The sequence below is a fragment of the Notolabrus celidotus genome, chromosome 15, assembly GCF_009762535.1.
Source record: "Notolabrus celidotus isolate fNotCel1 chromosome 15, fNotCel1.pri, whole genome shotgun sequence".
Classification (NCBI taxonomy): domain Eukaryota; kingdom Metazoa; phylum Chordata; class Actinopteri; order Labriformes; family Labridae; genus Notolabrus; species Notolabrus celidotus.
This window is the reverse complement of record NC_048286.1, coordinates 21,416,846-21,435,631: the sequence shown is the minus strand read 5'-3', so window position 1 is coordinate 21,435,631 and position 18,786 is coordinate 21,416,846. Positions and strand designations below refer to the sequence as shown.

The 18,786-nt window shown below is 41.0% G+C and overlaps 1 protein-coding gene across 3 annotated transcripts in view; it reads left to right on the top strand.

Annotated features, from left to right (window-relative positions):
* Nucleotides 1-1,288: 1,288 nt before the first annotated feature.
* LOC117827346 (rap guanine nucleotide exchange factor 4-like) overlaps nt 1,289-18,786 on the top strand; it is a 33,067-nt gene continuing 15,569 nt past the window's right edge. The window contains exons 1-6 of one of the 3 annotated variants that reach the window (XM_034703909.1): nt 1,289-1,610; nt 7,392-7,534; nt 8,577-8,665; nt 10,637-10,783; nt 16,644-16,716; nt 17,712-17,767. In XM_034703909.1, the coding sequence (XP_034559800.1) occupies nt 1,543-1,610; nt 7,392-7,534; nt 8,577-8,665; nt 10,637-10,783; nt 16,644-16,716; nt 17,712-17,767 (576 nt within the window). In that variant the 5' untranslated portion in view covers nt 1,289-1,542. Of the gene's footprint in view, nt 1,611-7,391; nt 7,535-8,576; nt 8,666-10,636; nt 10,784-15,569; nt 15,859-16,643; nt 16,717-17,711; nt 17,768-18,786 lie in introns of those variants that run through there. The other 2 variants (XM_034703908.1, XM_034703910.1) reach the window with 2 other exon arrangements.

The following is an 18,786-nucleotide window of genomic DNA, read 5'->3' as shown; positions in this document are numbered from 1 at the left end:
ATCTGCAAATTGCAAGTGACTGTCTTTTACAAATAACATGCGTCCACTGTTTAGGATTGCTTGAAGCAACAAGTCTCTTTGTGGAAAACAAAGGTTTTGATTCTTAATGTTGTACTGTGCATCAGAGCTAAAAATAAGAAGACACTTGGCTGTACAGAGGAGGAGGTTCTTGGTTTTTCATGTGGCACTATTCTTGTCATTGTGATGATGCAAACAAAGCAACACATTGAAAATAGCTAAATGAAAAACATATGGAAGAAGATTTTTTTGAAGCAAATGAATGTATTCACTCTACAATAAAAAAAAAATCAAATAACTGAAGCCCTGGATACTTGACACATATATATTGATTTATTGCATTTTACATTGCCTTTGCAAGACGGATGTAAATATAGACTGTAGATTATCACTACACATTATTCAGACCCTGTATTATGTGCACACCCAAGGTAGAAAATGCTGTGAAATCTAACACTGAAATACTTCCAAATGATTGATATTTGTATGAAGAATTTATGTTTTAGATTAAGTATTTGAGTTTGTTTATAGTGCCAGCCTCAAATGTGCACAGTGCGTAAAAACATCACAATCTTCAAACCTTGCTCTACATATGACACAATGCTACATTTTGTCAAATGATTGAATTGCCTAAATATCTTATGATGTCTCTAAGCATGGCACTGCAGTGTATCATGTTCCCTCTGTCCTGTTGTTTGTGAGTGAGTTAGTGAGCCCTTCCTTTGCCCTTCAATCATCAATCAAGCTTTATTTATATAGCAGCTTTCATACAAATCAAATGCAACCCAAAGTGCTTTACAGCGATTGAAAAACAAGAAGTGGCAAGACATATTAGGGGAAAATAATAATAATAATAATAATAATAATAATAATACAAATAATAATATTAAAAATTAAAATCAAAATAACATAAAATAAAATAGAGACTAATGCACACCAACAATAAAATGTGTGTAATTAAAATAAGTTAATGCATCAAATTTAAGTATACAAATAGTTAAAATAAATAGATTTAAAAAGGGTAAGGATAAGAGTTGAAAATAAAATTAAGGCTAAAAAATATCAATACAACTGAGTAGATAAATACAATTAATTAATACATGAATAAATGGAGAAAAAAATAGAATAAGATAACAGTTCAAATTACTAAAATAATAAAGCAACATTTAAATCAATATTACAGTAAAAGGTCAGTAATAAATATGTTAAACCCTACATAAAAACAAGATTGAATAAAAACATTAAGGCCACACAAAAGCACATTAAAGCCACACAACTCCTCATGCCACGATGAAGGCAGCATCAGCATCATCAGCACCATCAGCAGCAGCAGCACCATCAGCCTGTAGTTGTGTGAGGCAGCTGGAAACAGAGGGGCGGGGAGGGGGCGCAGCCGGAGCGCACATTCATTAACGACCACCGACAAACCGGGAAGCCTGCTCCGGTAGCATCGCGGCTATCACACAGACACACACACACACACAAACACAGACACACAGACACACACACAGACGGCCGGGAAAGATGGTCGCGGTACAAACGTTCCCCAACTCGTCGCCTTTGGCGGAATGGATCTGCTGCCTGGATAAAAGGTGCGTAAATTAAACACACACTACATCCAGCTATGACCCTGTTTTCTCTCATTCACCCGCGTCAACGTGAGGAATCGCAAACCGGCGTGCAACAAAAGCATGATACGCTCTGTTTCAAGCACAACCTACTATTTCCAGCTGTCATTCCCTTTGTTAATACACCCTTTATTTTAATGATTGCAAATACTGTAGTGCATCTCAATGCATCGTTTTGTGTTTAACATCCTCGTTTTTGTGTGTGCTCGGTCAAAAAGGCGTTGGTGGCTTCGAGGTGATGTCTGTGCACCGCATTGGCTGTTATAGGTGTCTGAGAAGACGCACATGGTTTACGACTGTCGCCTTAAATCACATAACCATACATTTTTAAAATGCTACCCAAGCGTGAGTGTTAGTGCTTTCCTCGAAATTGGGATTAGGGCAGGTCAATGCTTTGTTTTTTTTTTACTGCTGCATGAAATGCTGTGGGCTATGTGTCTGCTTTGAATGACTGAATATCCAATTTGCAGTGTTTATTTCCAACTCTTATCCTTATTTCACATCCAGGCGCTGGAGTGTAAAAAAAAAAACCTTCAGTCCATGCTCTATCTCTCCAGCTTTGGTGCTGCAGGCATACTACTGTGCCAAAAAAGCAAAGCACCCCAGGGAGAGGGCTTAAATAAATAAACAAGATGACATGGCAGCCTAGGCTAATTGCTGTGGGTGATACATTTCATACAAACAATACCATATAAGACATGCACCCCACCGCTCTGACACCCACACACACTGTACACACCTCATCATGACACATCCTCATGTTACTATTGGCAACCTGAAGCTACCATCTTGTCTTCTCATCCTCACCTGTAATGAGACTTGAAATATGATCTAAATATGTACAATTAGATTTTAACAGGTGATAATAATGCAAAAGCAGGTATTTTAGTGTTTAATTCATCTGGTGGTTGTTTTTGTATCAACTCATCAATTACTTGCACTGTACAAACTGCATTAGGGAAAATTGCCTTGTGTGCTCGGTGAGATATCTTCAGCTTGATTGTCAGACAAACCCAGAGAGTATCAATCAAACTATCAGTTACAAATATGACTGAAAAAAAAGCCACAGTAAGGGCATAAGTGGGTTCCTTACCCTAACACATACAGACAGATACGTACAAAGTCATATGGAAGTCTGGATAAGTTCTTACTGTTTATTAACTAAAAGATGGACAAAATAATCCATAACTCATAGCAATAACATGACTTGAAAATAATGATGATGGTGATTAGAAAATATGCAAACCCACTGTAGTGGAATGCAATCTGCTGTTGATTTTCACAGCTCCTGTGTGAAACTTTCAATTTGTGTTGATTTTGGCGATCCATGTGGACAAAGTCTTATTCCTTTGCTGGCTGTTTTTCTGTACTTAAAGCTGCTGTTGGTAGTCACAGAGTAAACATCTGTTCAGAGGGAGGGACTTCGACTGTCAACACTATCCCTCCCAACCAGATCTCCTCTTAGTCCCCCAACACAGATCGGCATGTGCAGTCATGATAGTGCCAGACTCATAACCAATCGGAGGACATGGTAGGGGCCTCCCCTTAACCAATCAGGACAGAGGATCGGAGATTAGCTATGATTGGTCCGTCATAACGGGGACGAGGGGAATAATAACATTGCTTGATACAAAGGCATTGGAAAATGAAGATATTTCGCAATAGTCTCAAATTACTCCACTTACCGATGAGTACCGATGGGTATTATGACCTTTTCTCCAAACCAAGCAGAGAAAAAGTAACCTGTTTTACACTATTCCTACCAACAGCAGCTTTAAGTAGAGTTTGATATAAAAAAATCTCATTCTGCTTTCATTCAACGGCTAAATGTATAGCCTGATTTATACTTCTTAGTCGAATCGACGGTGTAGCCTATCCGTAGGTCTGCGTAGCTCCCGTATCTACGCAGAGGCCTACTCATGTAGCCGATGTGCACCTCCTCCAAAATGTAACTACGCATTGAATTGTCGTGGACTGCAAGCCCTGTGTGTGGTCCGCTGGGCGGCATTGTATTTCCTGCATTTACAGCACTTCCGGGATCCCCTCACATTGGGATGCGACGTCTCCTCTCTATTCTTCCCTGTAATAATTGCTGTGTGATAAACAGCATCATGTATCAGCTGTAAATTAACATGATACTCTCTGAATCGCTGTGAAAACGTAAACAGAAAACATAGCCGGGACAGAAACAGGCGACCCGACGATCAGAGAGACCACACTATTCTTAAGCATTTCGGCGGAGTGTTGCTGCGTGACACGGACACATCGACACACAAGTATGTAGTGCTCACATCCGCGTCGACCACTGCGGCATTCCACATAGCAGAATTTGTCTGGCCCGCTTCTGGCCCACAATACACTTAGACTCAGCCAGAGACGGCCCACACATGGGCCAGCTTAGTCACAAGCTCGACCTTAATCGGCCCAGATGCGGCATGGACAGATCTGGACCACATAAACCAAGCCACAATCAGGCCAGATGTGGCATGCCATCATATATACAATGCCATCATTGCCAGACCTGGTCCACATCCGGTTGACATACCACTTGCCTTGCCATGTTTTCCATGGAATGCTGTTAATCAATGTGGTTACATCCTTGGCTAGAGTTAACCGTCACTTGTGGTATTGGACATGTCAAGGCATCAGTATGATTCAGTCTGTCTTAATTGCCCCAAAAACTCCCAACAGGAGTTTATTTTGGTGCCCCCTGTTAGTAGTTTGTTGATCTTGCCCTGTACATGTAAGTGGTGCTTCTGTTGAAAAATCTCATCCTGCTTTCTGTTAATAGTTAAATGTATCACTCATTGTGTATGTTTGCAGTGGAAAGTGTAAACAAAGGCTGTTTTGGCAGTCTAATGTGACTGATTCAGTATACACCCACCCCTCTGGCAGGGTTTTCAGGCAGTAAAATAACTTTAGACATTGTCAGTCTTGTCGCTGATGTTCCTGATTGCTTTTGTTGATCACAAAGAGGCATCACTGTCAATTTCAGTCAGTTTCATAAACAGCTAAGAACTACTCACAGGAGCTCTAAAATGTTAAGTATTGGGTTGAATGCGACACGGTCACTGTTCAAAGTCTTAATCCTCGCTTAACTGAAATGTTATAATCATTCTACATAACAGCAAACTACTATCCTGCATGTGTTAGTCTAAATGCAGCTGGTGTGCTGTAGTCGCTGGATGTCAGTGGGCGCTGTCTTGGTTGTGAGATTAGACTGGACAGCATTTTATTGCAGAGCACTCAGTGCTCCTCAGCTATGCACCTCGTGATTGAATCAATATCAAGCAGTGTGTGTGTTTGTAAGCTTTCATCTATAGTAGCTGTTGATGTTTAGAGTGAAGACGAGTTAAAGGCGGGGAAGAGGGGGAAGGTACAAGAGACGGAGGTTAAGATACGACTGTCTGTGATATATCTGTCCGAAGACATTTAGTGGCGGTGAGTGTGAAGTATGTGAGATAAGAGCTGATTTGTTTTGGTCAGTGTTGCCCTCAGGCTGGCCCAGCCCGCACACAAACACAGCACCGGTCCAGATGTCAGTTGAAGTTTTAGTAGAAGTGAAAAGACTGTGACCAGTTCAAACACTTTTCAGATACGTGGTTTCATTAAGCATCATCTCAAAGCTGGACGAGTAATTTGATGAGTCATCGTTAAATGAGAAATACTGAATTATGCTAAAAATGCTGATTTATTATTCAGCGTTTTTGACAGGATCTCAAGTTGTAGTAGTGATGTGGATGGGTGTTGATGGAGCAGAGAGTGCACATGCCATTGAGGAGTCTCTCTGTTACATTAATCTGCCAGCCTGGGAAATGTGTTTGTGTTGAGGCTCGATGACATTTCAGTTGGAACAACCTACGATTTATTTGTCTGGAAACAGAGAATTCTCCCAGATGGATGTTTCCTGCAACAATCTGCAGAACCTTCTGGTGTCTCTCGGTTTCCCCTTTTGTGTGTCATATCATACGGGTCAATATGTAAATCCTGCGTTAGTGTGGTGCCATATTTTGCGGTTGAAAGCTGAGATGGCCAGTAGAAGGGGAGGAGAGAAGGGGAAGCAAAGTAAGGGATAAAAGCATTACAGAGGGAGAGTAAGTAAGGCAAGGTGAACAGCTCTCAGGTCACATCCGTCTCACGCCAGTCGGCGAGGCAGATTCCCTTGGACAGGCAGGAAGCGAGCAAAGCACAGGAGGGACAACAGGGAAGAAAAAACAAGGCTTTAACTGGGGGATTATAACTGACAGATCTTAACAGTTTCCCTGTAGTCAGATAGGTGAAGGGTGATGCTGGTTGTACCCATCCAACCTTGCAGAGTTAACCTCCCTGTCTGTCCCTGTTGCAGTGTGACGGAGTCCACCTGTCTAAACCATTAACCCAGCCGGCACTGGGAGATGACGCTGCGTCTGAGCACTGAGGGCTGATATACGTAGGCAGTGGGATGATGGGAGGATGAGTCAGACACACAAAAAAGGGAGAAAAGATGGAAGGGAGCAAAGAAAAGACCTGTCTTTGGACCTGAGCTCGCAGCAGATGTTGTGGGACTGGAAATTGTGTTGCTCAATGCAACCCTTTAGGCTGTGTTTATTTGGGAGAGGGGGATGTGGAGGACAATCTAAGACAGCTCGGGACAAAAATATATGTTTTTATTTCTGTACATGTGCGTGTGTATAAAAGGGGAGTCATCCCTGCCTGGGAGCTTGCAAAGCAGAAATAAAGAGATAATAATGGGTTGTGCGTGCGGGTGTGTTAATGGACTGGCCAGCCACTGATGGAAAGGAGAAAATTGGTAACTCAAAGAAAAAGGGGGCCTTTTTGTTCCTGTCTATCTTGCATATCATGTTCCTAAAAGAGAAGCAAGGAAGGCTGGGGAGAGGAGAAAATGGAAAGAGATTAGAGAAATGTTTAGTGGAGGAGGCAGACAAAGAGTAGGGAGAGCTGGCAGCGAGGAGAGAGGAAGGAGCTGACAGAGGAGAGGGGATAGACAGTCTCTCGTCTGTGGAGGAAGAGGAGCATTAGCTATTCTGTGTGAACACACACACATGCACGCACGTGCAAGAATGAGTCACTAGCAAAGCAAAATAAATGAATGAATGGGGATAACCGCAGTGTGTGCGTTACTCTGAGACGCTTTTGGCTCTGTAGTTTTTCTCCACCATGCCGCAGAGCAGAGTGTTTAAGCTCTCTGATTAAACTTGCGTGTGTTCGTGGATGTCCAACAATGGTGTGTATGTGTGTGTGTGTGAGTGTGCATGCGTTCGGATCTAAGCGTATTAGAGGTAGTAGCAGTATGAATGAAATCTAACATTAACACGCTGAGGGGAGTCTAAGCTGAGAGGAGTAACGGCTGCAGTCTGCTTCAATAAGACACCAGGGTGAACAATGAAGCAACTCACACACACACACACACACACACACACACAAATGTATTAAAATCAATAGAGCTGGCTGTAATATCAAAAGACCAATGATTTGTTCTTAATCAGTTCACAAACTGCTGCATGCAATGTTAATTATTATTAATTATAATACGGCTAAGCTCTTTTTTAAAGCACAAGGTAGTGTTTTTATTGATTTGTTACCCTTCATAAAAACAGACTTGCTGTAGATGGACAGTCAGCTCGATCATGCAGTCATTTTGTTTATTTGAAATTAATTGTCCCAGACTTCAGAATGTTCAAATGCTAAATAGATCTATAAATTTAACGTTGGCTGTTATGATGTTATTTTTTCATTTGTGGTCAGGCCCTCTGAACGCTCTGGAGAGGATGTGGACATTATTCTAACCAGACTGAGAGAAGTCAAAGCCTTCCAGAGGTTTCCACCTCCACTCTTACTGCAGATCTGTGCCTGTGCCTTCTATGAGTGCCTGGAGAAAGGCATCACATGTAAGTATTCTTTTCCCCAAACACACTCAAAAACACAAAGTATAAGATTACAGCTGGGTTATTAAGTGTTTTGGATGTTTCCCGGATGACACGAGATGCCTCTGATGCTCTCAGGGTCTTACTAGCTCTTCACAGTGAAACAGGTTAAAGCATCGGTATTAAATGTGGGTAGAAGTATATTGAATACAGTCAGGCTGCAGATGATCCTTTTGCTATTTCTTAAGAGTGTTTCAAGGATGGTGTAATGGAATGCAAAGCACTGTGATTATTTTTATTCCTGTTTATACACCTCTGCATGCACAGATTATGTAAGCCTTTTTTTTACACTGCTGAGAGATGTTGGCACATTTTTCAGTGTCATGGATGAACCTTTGTGCATGGACACAATTTATGACTACTGCTTTACTGATTATTCTATTATTTATTTATTTATTTATTTGCTTCTGAATAAAATGATTAGAAATAGTGAAAATGCTAATTAACAGTAAAAAAATGTTGGTCAAACCAAACTTTATGATGCTGCAAATCCAGTTTCAATGTACAGTTTCAATGTACATAATTAAAACCCTTTTTCTCTTCTTAAAACAAGTCAGCCCCTTTTATCAAAAATGACATTTTTTCTTACAAATAATTCTTCATCAATAACCTAAATGCTACTGTGGGGAACTTGTAGTTTGTGTTGGTTTTGGCGCGCCCCTATGGACAAAGGGCCTTTAAATACTTGAGTTGCTTATCCTGTCTTGTAAATGTAAAGGTAATGTTTCCTGAGCATACATCTCCTCCAGCTGTCTTTTCACAGTCAGACGTGGCACTAGCTGTGAATTATTATGACATAAAATGAAGCGAAGGCTGCTTCAACCGTGTTGTGATAATTGCTTCATGTGACACAACCCTGTTGCAGCAGGAACAGACATGAAGATGAATTCAAAAGGACTAATCTATCTTCTTCCTGATGGCCCAGATTGCTTTTTTATGGGATACAGTTGCATCAGGTTACATATCAGTCTGTTTGATACCCTTTAATATATTTTACTGTCTGCAGTGTTTCGACAGGGGGACATTGGCACAAGCTGGTATGCGGTCCTCTCTGGCTCGCTGGATGTCAAAGTGTCAGAAACTGCAAATCACCAGGTAGAACCAGCTTACTATCCAACTCATCTCAGTTTCATTTCTGCAGCTCCTCTGTGTCTGCCAATAAATCATTTGAATCATGAATGAATGAATGAATAATGAATTAAATCTTAAATCATGGACACAGTGGGACTCATCCATTAATTAGCTTTTTGTGCGCTCCATTTTCGTACTCCCTCTTGTATTATTTTCATCCTAACCTTCTCGGTCAAGATGCAGGCTACTCTACAAGTGTTCCTAATGTTACAGAGCTGGTCCAGGATGACTCGCTCTGTAATACTGACATTTATCTTGTACATTAGCTCATGTCTCACTGCTTAAATACGCCTGAGCAAAAAAATGCCAAAGCATAGAAACAGATCCATTGAGAATGCTTCTGCTGTATACCATTTATACCAGAGAAATACGGTTATACTGTACGTGCAGAAAAGAAAAATGACACGGGAAAAGAGAGAGAGCAATGGAGAGGATTTGTTCCCTGTGAAAGGCTGAGATACAAAGCCCCTCCATTGTGAAATGTCCTTTTCATGTATGTCGCCCTAAAGAGCCAGTGGTGGCCTAGTTTATCGGGCTATATTTGAAATGTCACTTTGGACAGCTGCAACGGTTTCCATATCATGTTGGTTATTCGTCCAAATCATTGGACAGTGTGTATGTGCACTTGTGCATGTGTTTGTATGCTTTTTTTTCCCCCGTTCAATTTGTTCAATTATCCTCAGCACCCAGAGATATATTCCATACTGGAGAGTCTGTGTACTAGACCCTCATATGTGAATTTATTTACATCCATTACCATACATTAATCTGTCTGCCCTCCATGTCGGCCATTTAAAGAGCAAACCTTTGGATACTGGTTTCTGCTACTTGCTGTTTGCTGTCAAGGGCCAGAAAATGTAGTTAATTATTCAATTGGTTGTTCAAAGAGGAATGCAGCTATTTTGATTCTTGATTCGTCATTTTGTAGAGTCTTTAAGGAAAAGACAAACACTCTTGTTTGAGCCTATTAAAGGGATATTTCAGTTTTTTTTAAGTGGGGTCGTATGAGTTACAGTAGACTAGTGCTCCTGCTAGCCACAATGAGTGTCGGTGAGGTCTTCCCCTTTAATGAGAAAATTCCCAGATGACCGGCAGGCAAGCTAAGCTACAATTCTCTGTGGACGGGGACACCTATTTCACCTAATTTTGCTAAAGTTAAGAAAATATGGTCCAGGCACTCATCACGGTGCAAATGCATGCAGCAGTAGAAAAAAATGGAGCTATTCAGTTTGCCGTCAGAAACCCCCTTTGTTTTGGCACTATTTTCAGACGCACCTCGCAGACTGGTGTTCTTCCGCTGCATGAGCAGGGATACACGCCAATCAGCTGTTTGGATCTGCCTGCACTTTTAGTGTCAAAAACTACAAACTGCAAAAATGAGTGAATCTGACAGCGACGATGACATGCCGTTTACTGTGGACACAAGAGAATACCTGCCGGTCCTCTGGGAATTTTCTCATTAAAGGGGAAGAGCTCACCGGCACTCATTGTGACTAGCAGGAGCACTAGTGTACTGTAAGTCATACGACCCCACTTCAAAAAAAATGAAATATCCCTTTAACCTACAAAAGTAGTGTAAATAACAATGAATTGGAGTAAGTGGAATATTGTTGTTGTTATTGACTGCAGGAATTAACACTTTTGAAATCATGTTGGATAAAAAAAAATCGTAAAGTACAGTTTCCAGATGTTAAATAGGTCAAATGCATAATTTACAAGATGTTTACATTATTATGTAATGATTGAGTGTTTGTGAAATTGTTTGTTAGTTGCAGCCCAGATGGAGTCACAGTTGACTAGCAGTGTTTAGCAACAAGCAGAACTAGTGAAGCTGCCCATTATCCCTGTGTGGCAGGGCTGATTGGAACTATTTGATTAAACATGAATTGACTAAAAAGCAGGCGGTTTCAAAAAATGACAAGTGTTTGTGTTTAGGATGCAGTCACCATCTGCACACTGGGGATTGGGACTGCATTTGGGGAATCCATCCTGGACAACACACCACGCCACGCTACCATCGTCAGCCGAGAAACCAGTGAGCTGCTCCGCATCGAGCAGAGGGAGTTCAAGAGCCTCTGGGAGGTGAGAGACAAAGAAAGAGTTGTATTCTAGAGTGTGTAGCTGTGAGTCTGAACTGGAACACCATGCTTTAGCATAAGCTGTGTTACGGAAGTGTACCTAAAGGGTTACATCTTGGGTAAAATTTCTGTTTAGACTGCATTTTCAGAAAATCTTTCATTGTAATGGTGCGTTTAACCACAAGAGGGCTGTCCACCATAGCTGTGCCCTCAGCTCCACCGTTTAGATACACACCTCAGGTGACACCTGACATTACGCTGATTAAGACATGAAAAGAGAGAGGCCCAATCTCAATGTCCACACTCACACACTCACTCACTTTGAGGCGCGTTCCCAATGAGTCCATGAGGGTTTAGGGGTGTCCCACTGTCAAATCTTCAAGTGTGTGAGGGATCTCTCTCAGACTTTTTAAGCCTTATATGTCCCCTTTCCGTAATTGGGCATTTTTGCAGACTTAGCGTGAGGAAATTACCCATAGTTCAGTGCAGTGTGACGTGAAACACAGGACTCCCAGGGGAAGCCCTTGAGCACGGAAAGGTAAATGAACGCCGTAATATGACATTTAAAAAAGTGAGACAGTAAACAAGAAGCATGAAAGGTACTACCAATGTTAGAGTGTAAGTATAATTGTAGAAAACAGCCTTAATCAGCCAAAATCTATTTATCTTCACATATATGTGTATATACAGTATTGTTTATATTATTTATTGGGGTTAAGCCGTCTGTTATGCAAGAGCCTGGACCACATGGCAATCAGTTAGTCTGTCCCTTACAGCTGCTGTTGGTAGGAATAGTGTTAAAAAACGTTACATTTTTTCTGCTGGGTTTGGAGAAAGGTCATAATGCCCATCGGTACTCATCGGTAAGTGGAGTAATTTGAGACTATTGCGAAATCTCTGCGTTTTCCAATGCCTTTGTATCAAGCAATGTTATTATTCCCCTTATTCCCGTTATGACGGACCAATCTTAGCTAATCTCCAATCCTCTGTCCTGATTGGTTGAAGGGCGGCTCCTACTACGTCCTCCGATTGGTTATGAGTCCGGCACTATCATGACTGCACACAGCGACCTGTGTTGGGGGGCTAAGAGGAAATCTGGTTGGGAGGGATAGTGTTGACATTCGAAGTCCCTCTCTCTGAACAGATGTTTACTCTGTGACTACCAACAGCAGATTTAACCGGCTTTGAATTTGAAGGAAGGAAAATTGCGACATAAAAATTCCTAATGCCATTAAGGTAGAGCTCCATGACGTCAGTCGCAAAGTGATGTCCCATCCCCAGTTATACAGTTCTGAGCCATTACAGCCTCCTGCCCTCAGTCACTTTCCAGGTGATGTCAATGAAGTCAAGAAGGGCTCAGGGCTCAGGGAGGACATTGGGATTGGGCCAGAGTGTGTAAAATGCATGCTGGTGTATGTGTTAGTACTGAATGTGTATTATGGTTTTGCAGCACAAAGGATGATGCATCAAAAGTTATCTAATATTTGTGTTTCATGATTAGTGTAGGCATTTTTGTAGTATTTAGACAAAGTTAAATACAGGGATCTCTTAATTGTCAGACTCAGATGCACATTTAATCAGAATATTACTCTCCATGTGCTTAGAGTAAAAGATGTAGTTAAACTGCCTTTTTCACAGACAATTTTTGACAAGTACCTTGGGAAAATAACAGGTGTATTTAATTACATTAATAGCTTCATTGTTTTGACTCTCCATCCTAGTAATTAACATGATTACTTACACCTGTGCTCCTCCTGCTGTGACTGTCGAATAGACCTTCTCTGATGATAAACGACATTGAAATATAAGTGTTGTTTTTTTTAAGGAAATTGGATGGCATTTATTCATATATTTAGTTTTAATAGATCCACTAAATTGTTATTGGATCTATTGTAGGTTGGTCGTAGTCACAGAAGATATCCAAGTGCAGCAACATTGCAGACAGATGCTGCAGCAATTCTCACACATATAAAAAGCCAGCACTGCAGATATAACAGGAGTGGAGTGTATGTTTATGTTATATGGAGACAACTTCCATCCATCAATATATTATATATCACTGTAGCATTCTAAAGAGTGGAAAATGTCAATGCACTTGATTTGAGTGACTAATGTTCAGAGAATGAAAAACTCCCTTTCAGCAAATATTTTCAGGATTGCAACAGATACTGGATGAATCAGCATTCAATAACACAGCTTTGGTCTAAGCCTGGTATTTTCTTTGAGGGTTGGCTTTGTAGTTGCTGCCTCTTTGTTGATGTTACTCTCTCCATTCAGTGGATTGGTTTACTGGAGCTTCACATTCAGCACCCGAAGGCGACAAGTGTCTGACTAAGTCTGCTATTTTGACTTTGTGTCAAATCCAGAAGATCCTGTTTTTGTTAGTGATGCTGAATTGATTTGTCTTTGGGTTATTTCACTTATATGCTATAGTACTTCATGTCTTAAAGTTGCAGTTGGATGTTTTGTTTCTTAAAGCTGCTGTTGGTAGTCGTGATATAAACATCAGTTCTGAGAGAGATTTCGAATGTCAACACTACTCCTCCCCTCTCTGCTGTTGTAACCCCGCCCACAAAAGATCGTTGTGTGCGTTCTATAAGGAAGTAATGGCTTCCCAGCCAATCAGGGCGACTTAGTGGGGCCGCCACTTGACCAATTAGGACAGTGGGTTGGGGAGTAGCTCTGATTGGTCCGTCATAACGGAAACAAGGGGAATAATAACATTGCTTGATACAAAGGCATTGGAAAACACAGAGATTTCGCCATAATCTCAAATTACTTCACTTACAGATGAGTACCGATGGGTATTATGAACTTTTCTCCAAACCCAGCAGAAAAAAGTAGTTTTTTACACCATTCCTACCAACAGCAGCTTTAATGTAATGTGAGAACTTACTTCACATCAAGGCCAGAGCTTAGACCCAAAATACAAAGAAGATTTCAGGCTTCCTGTTAAAAATTGCTTCACAAGCCCAGAATCTGACCTTAAGTGTAGTTGGGTGGAGATAAAGGGAAACCACTGATTTTCAATCCCAAGCTTACCTGCAGGTCATGGGAAGTAAGGCATCATGTATCAAACAAGTTGTTGAAAGTTGTTTTGACCCTGGATGTCACTGGTTGTCATTTGCTGGGGCCAAACACTTCAAGTCTTGGAAGCAAAATAATCTAAGGATGGAAAGGCAGATATTTTGGAAAGAATAACAGCTTTTTGCTGTACTTGCAAAGTACAAAGCTATACTCAACAACTGAGCAGTTTCAGAAGCATGCACAGGCTGCCTATTAGTCTACTGGTCTTCATAATAGGCTAAATGTCTTGCACGACCTATTCAGAGTATCTTCCCAAGATGCTCCAAGTTCTAGCTGCTCATTTGATCCTCCTCTTTAAACTATCATACAGGTTAACCATAGACAAAAATTATGACTTTTGCCTCTTAAATTCTCGGCTGTACTCTTTTAAAATGTGTGACCTCGGGGCGCCAATGGCCCAGCGTTCTAAGTGCACACCTTATACTGAGGGCCATAGTGCTCATCGCAGAGGCCACTGTTTCAACTCCCGGCCACTACCATTTGCTGCAGGTCCTCCCCCACCCTCTGCTCCTCATGTTTCCTGTCTCTCTTCAGCTGTCCCTTCAATAAAGGCAAAAATGCTCCCAAAAAATATAACCTTAAAGAAATTGTGACTTCATTCCTGTAAATTCCTGACTGTACAATGTTGTTGTACATTAAAACGTTTTTTCTTGAAATCTCAATTTTTATTTCCTCTGTAGTGTGGCCCTAATACTCCACCATACTTTTTAACATTAGACCTAAGGGGGATTCCTTGGCTTTTGCAACCAGTCTCAAGTGAACACTCAAATAACCGCAGTTCTTGTGGACTTGTGCATCAGCTTTGCTTTTCAACATCTGAGGTTTCTGCTTAGTGTGAACACTATTCCTACTGTTGGCAAACCCTCCATGTATAAAAAACATGTTGAAAGAAAAGCTCTGGGAAATTAGTACTAAAACATAAGAAGTCATTTTTGTTACCATGGATATTATGACCTCTTCTGGTTTCTAGATAATTGGAACTTGGGTCCATTTTTGACTTGGATATATATATCTGTATATGGAAGCATGTTAAAACAACAATTGTTTATGAAAGTGTGCACCATCCCATTATCAGGCTTGCAGCGTGTTTGTTTGTTGCCGAAGTGCACTCAGTCTCCCTCTCTGCCGTCTATTTTTGGACCTTAGAAGTAAAGCAGAAAACATAGCCTGAGGTTTGTCCTCTTTTGAATCTTATTCAGCTCGTAGTAAAAGGATCTTTGTCTTTTATGTTTGTGTGTTTTTGCTTGTTTGTGTGTGCATAGACTAATTCTCGTGCGCGTGCACGTGTGTGGCGAGGACAAGAAAGCTAGGGGATGAATGGAATTGTGTGTTTGATGAAAAGATGAAAGAAGAAAGTGCTGCTCCATAATTCTAACACCAACTGAAAGAAGGAAAAATAACCAGAGGAAATGTAAAACAGTGTGTTGTTTGCGAATGATGTTAAATGCTTGGTTGGCGTGTGTATTGCAAGTCTTTCTCTCTTTTTTGTCTTTCCTTTTTTTTTTTACCTGCTCTCCATCTCTTTTGCTTACTTCCTCTGTCCATTGTGGCCCCTCTTGTGTCTTTTGCCAGCCTCCGTCCTCTCCTCCCTCCTCCCTCCTCCCTCCTCCCTCTTCATCCCCATTACTCCTTTCTTCCCTTCCTATGCTTCCTTTTCCCTCTCCCTCCCTCCCTTTTACTCCTCCTCCTGTGGAGTAGCTCAGTCCTACAGATCACCGTGGTAACCTGGGAGGGAAAGTGGTTCAGTTCTTGGCCGGATCGAGTGATAAAGAGAGAGAGAGTGGGGGGGTGAGAGACTGAGGGAGACACTGGGGTGACTGTGTTTGAAAGAGAGAGAGGGAGAGAGAGAGAGAGGAAGAAAGAAAGGATGAGAGCAGCTTGTTTAGAGCAGGATGCTATCCGGTGGCTTGTGTGTGAGTTGTAAAGGAGCAGAGGGCAGATCTCAAGGGTTTGAGTCCCTTCAGCATTTGGCAGCTGAGTGTATAACCTCAGGTGAGTCTGACTCCTTGAATATGACGCTGTGTGGAGTGTGTGTAGTGTGTGGCAGCCTGGATCATGTGTCACTCTAAAATCAACTCATATGAACAATTATTTTGTCGGGAATGCAGATGAAACTCTCCGAAACGGTTTTGTGGTGTTTCTTTGTGATGTGTGTTTGAGTGTGTCAGAAAGACATCAGGACGTTTGTGTCTTTGGGTCAAACAGATGCTCTCTCTGTCTCTCCCTGTGTGTGTGTGTGTGTGTGTGTGTGTGTGTGTGTGTGTGTGTGTGTGTGTGTGTGTGTGTGTGTGTGTGTGTGTGTGTGTGTGTGTGTGTGTGTGTGTGTGTTTCCAGCGCTCCTCAGAAGGTAATGACCTTTCAGCAGAGCAATCGTTACCTCCTGTGTGTATTGCAGTTTAGAAATGCTAACACATTATACCATTTATAACAGATTGTAAGAGCAGCATCTGCATATAATAAACAGCTCTGGCTGCTCTCATTAACCCTGATTTAAATGCTGCTGTGAGTATGAGTGTGTGTGTGTGTATGTGTGTGTTATATAATGTTAGTTGTTCTGCATGTAAATGATCTTGGTAGTACAAAGGGCTTTGTTATAGGGGCACTTGCGGTTTGTGTGTGTTTTCAAAGTGTGCATGTTGGAGAGGCAAGAGAGACATGTCATGGGATTAGATGTTTACTAGATGAAGTTGTCTTATAAATATATGATCACAACAGAGGTGTTGAGTGCTGTGGAGACTGACATGAATTGTGATACATGTTTGTGTTCTGTCTTGTAGAAGTATCGTCAGAGCTTGGCGGGACTGTTGGCCCCTCCTTATGGAGCTATGGAGAGCGGATCCAACAACGACAGTGAGCAGATGCACTCACAACCTGACAATCTTGTAGAATAGAATAGTACTATAAATGTGTGTGATATAGTGGACTGGACACAATTTGTTTAACATGAAAGAATGAAATAGTCAGGCAATGCTGTGGTCAGAACATGGGTCATTTTAAAGCTCCTGGGAGGAGTTTTTAGCTGGATAGGAAACCAACTGAAATAGACACTGATGCCTCCTATGTGACCTTCAAAACCAAACCAGACCATATGGAGGTTGAATATTTCTTTTGAGGGTTTTTTTAAATGACTGTTAATGTCAGACAGGGTTTTGAACAGTTCGATGCTAAAAAAAACTTTTCTTTTTTTACATTTATCACAGCACGGATTCTTGAGAAGTGAAAAGATTTTAGTTAAAAAAGAAAATAATTTTACAGGACAAATTCAGCAAAGAAATTAGACCTACCACTTTGTCCACAGGGAGTGCCAAAAACTCCTTACAGGAGCTTTAAGTTCAACTAATAAAAATGTATTTTGAGTTGTTTAGAAAAGAAGTAGGATCACTTTATTGGATTTATTCTATAATTAAAATAGATTTAATAGGGCGCTGGTGGCCTAGCGGTCTAAGTGCCCCACATACAGAGGCTACAGTCCTCGTTGCAGGGGTCGCCGGCTCGTTTCCTGGCCAGTCGACCATTTCCTGCATGTCTTCTCCCACTCTCTACTCCCCACATTTCCTGTCTCTCTTCACCTGTCCTGTACAATAAAGGCAAAAAAGGGAAAAAAATAAAATATATTTAATAATAATAATAATAATAATAATAATATAGGCAATATATACAGTTATTTATTTATTTATTTATTTATTTATTTATTATATCTGTCTAAATCAGTTTAGTATGAAAGTTATTAAACGTGCCTCTCTGTACCATCTGAACCACACAAATATTATAAACATTGTACTGTGATGTTTTGGGGAAAAGAATACATTTCTCTGTCTGTTTAAAAATCTTCATTTCCTCCTCAGGACTCGTAGACAAAGACAACATGAACTCAGAATCTGCAAACAAAGCACACAACAAGGTAAATGCTCCCTTCAGCTCACTGCCTGGAACACAAACGTCTGTCTTGGATTCATACAGGAAGTGGAAAAAAAAAAAGTTCAGCATGGCAACTTGATCCTTTGAATAACCTCTGCCAACACGTTTCAGAGAGCTGTGCCCTTCCACCAGCAGACTAAAGCATTGAATGGGCCAAACTCACAACAAACACACTGTGGCCCTGGCAGCCTCTGTATGTCTTTTATTCCTCTTTGCCCCTGATTTTTAAGTATCTGTTTGTAGAGGTCATAGAGAGTTCGACAAAAGTGTACATTTCAGTCCCACAGGTAAAACTAAAAAAGTACTGTTTAATTATTTGAAACAAAAATATTCTTTTTGCAAAAACTCCCAACATTCAGTACGTTTGAAGAAGTGTAGAGTACGTAGTAAACTGAACGACAGTGCAGTAACATAGTGCACTTTACTGCTCCATGTTATCATCTTTGTCAATGACTCAAAATGCTTGAACGATGCTGATGTAGTGTGTGCTTTGAGAAGAGACAGTGATGACTCACAGCTCGTGATCCTCTGTAGTTATGCTAATGCTAGCTAATGCATGCACATAGAAGAAAGGTCCCATCTGCCAATTAGCATGCCAGCCTTTGTGGTTTTCAAATGCAGCTGTGTGCTCATGTGTTTGTGTACACATCTGTCGTTTCTTGAGGTGCAGGTGTGGTCTGTATAGGATGTGCTAGTTTGTATGCACTCTGTGTTTTATACTATTTTACAGCTATGAGGGAGGGGGCTGACTGTTGTACAACAACAGGTTTTCATGTTAACGTTAATGTTAACTTCCTTTAGTTCTGGACTGTATTAACAAACTGTTATCCAACTGTTATGGATGTTATTTTTTATTTTAATATAGTTTTATATATATATATATATTTTTCTACACCTATTTTTTGGAGAGGACAGGACAGCGGATAGAGGAGGAAACTTGTCAAGGTTGAGGAGAAATGAGGAGGACCCAAGATGCAGATACAAAATAAAACTGGTTTAATA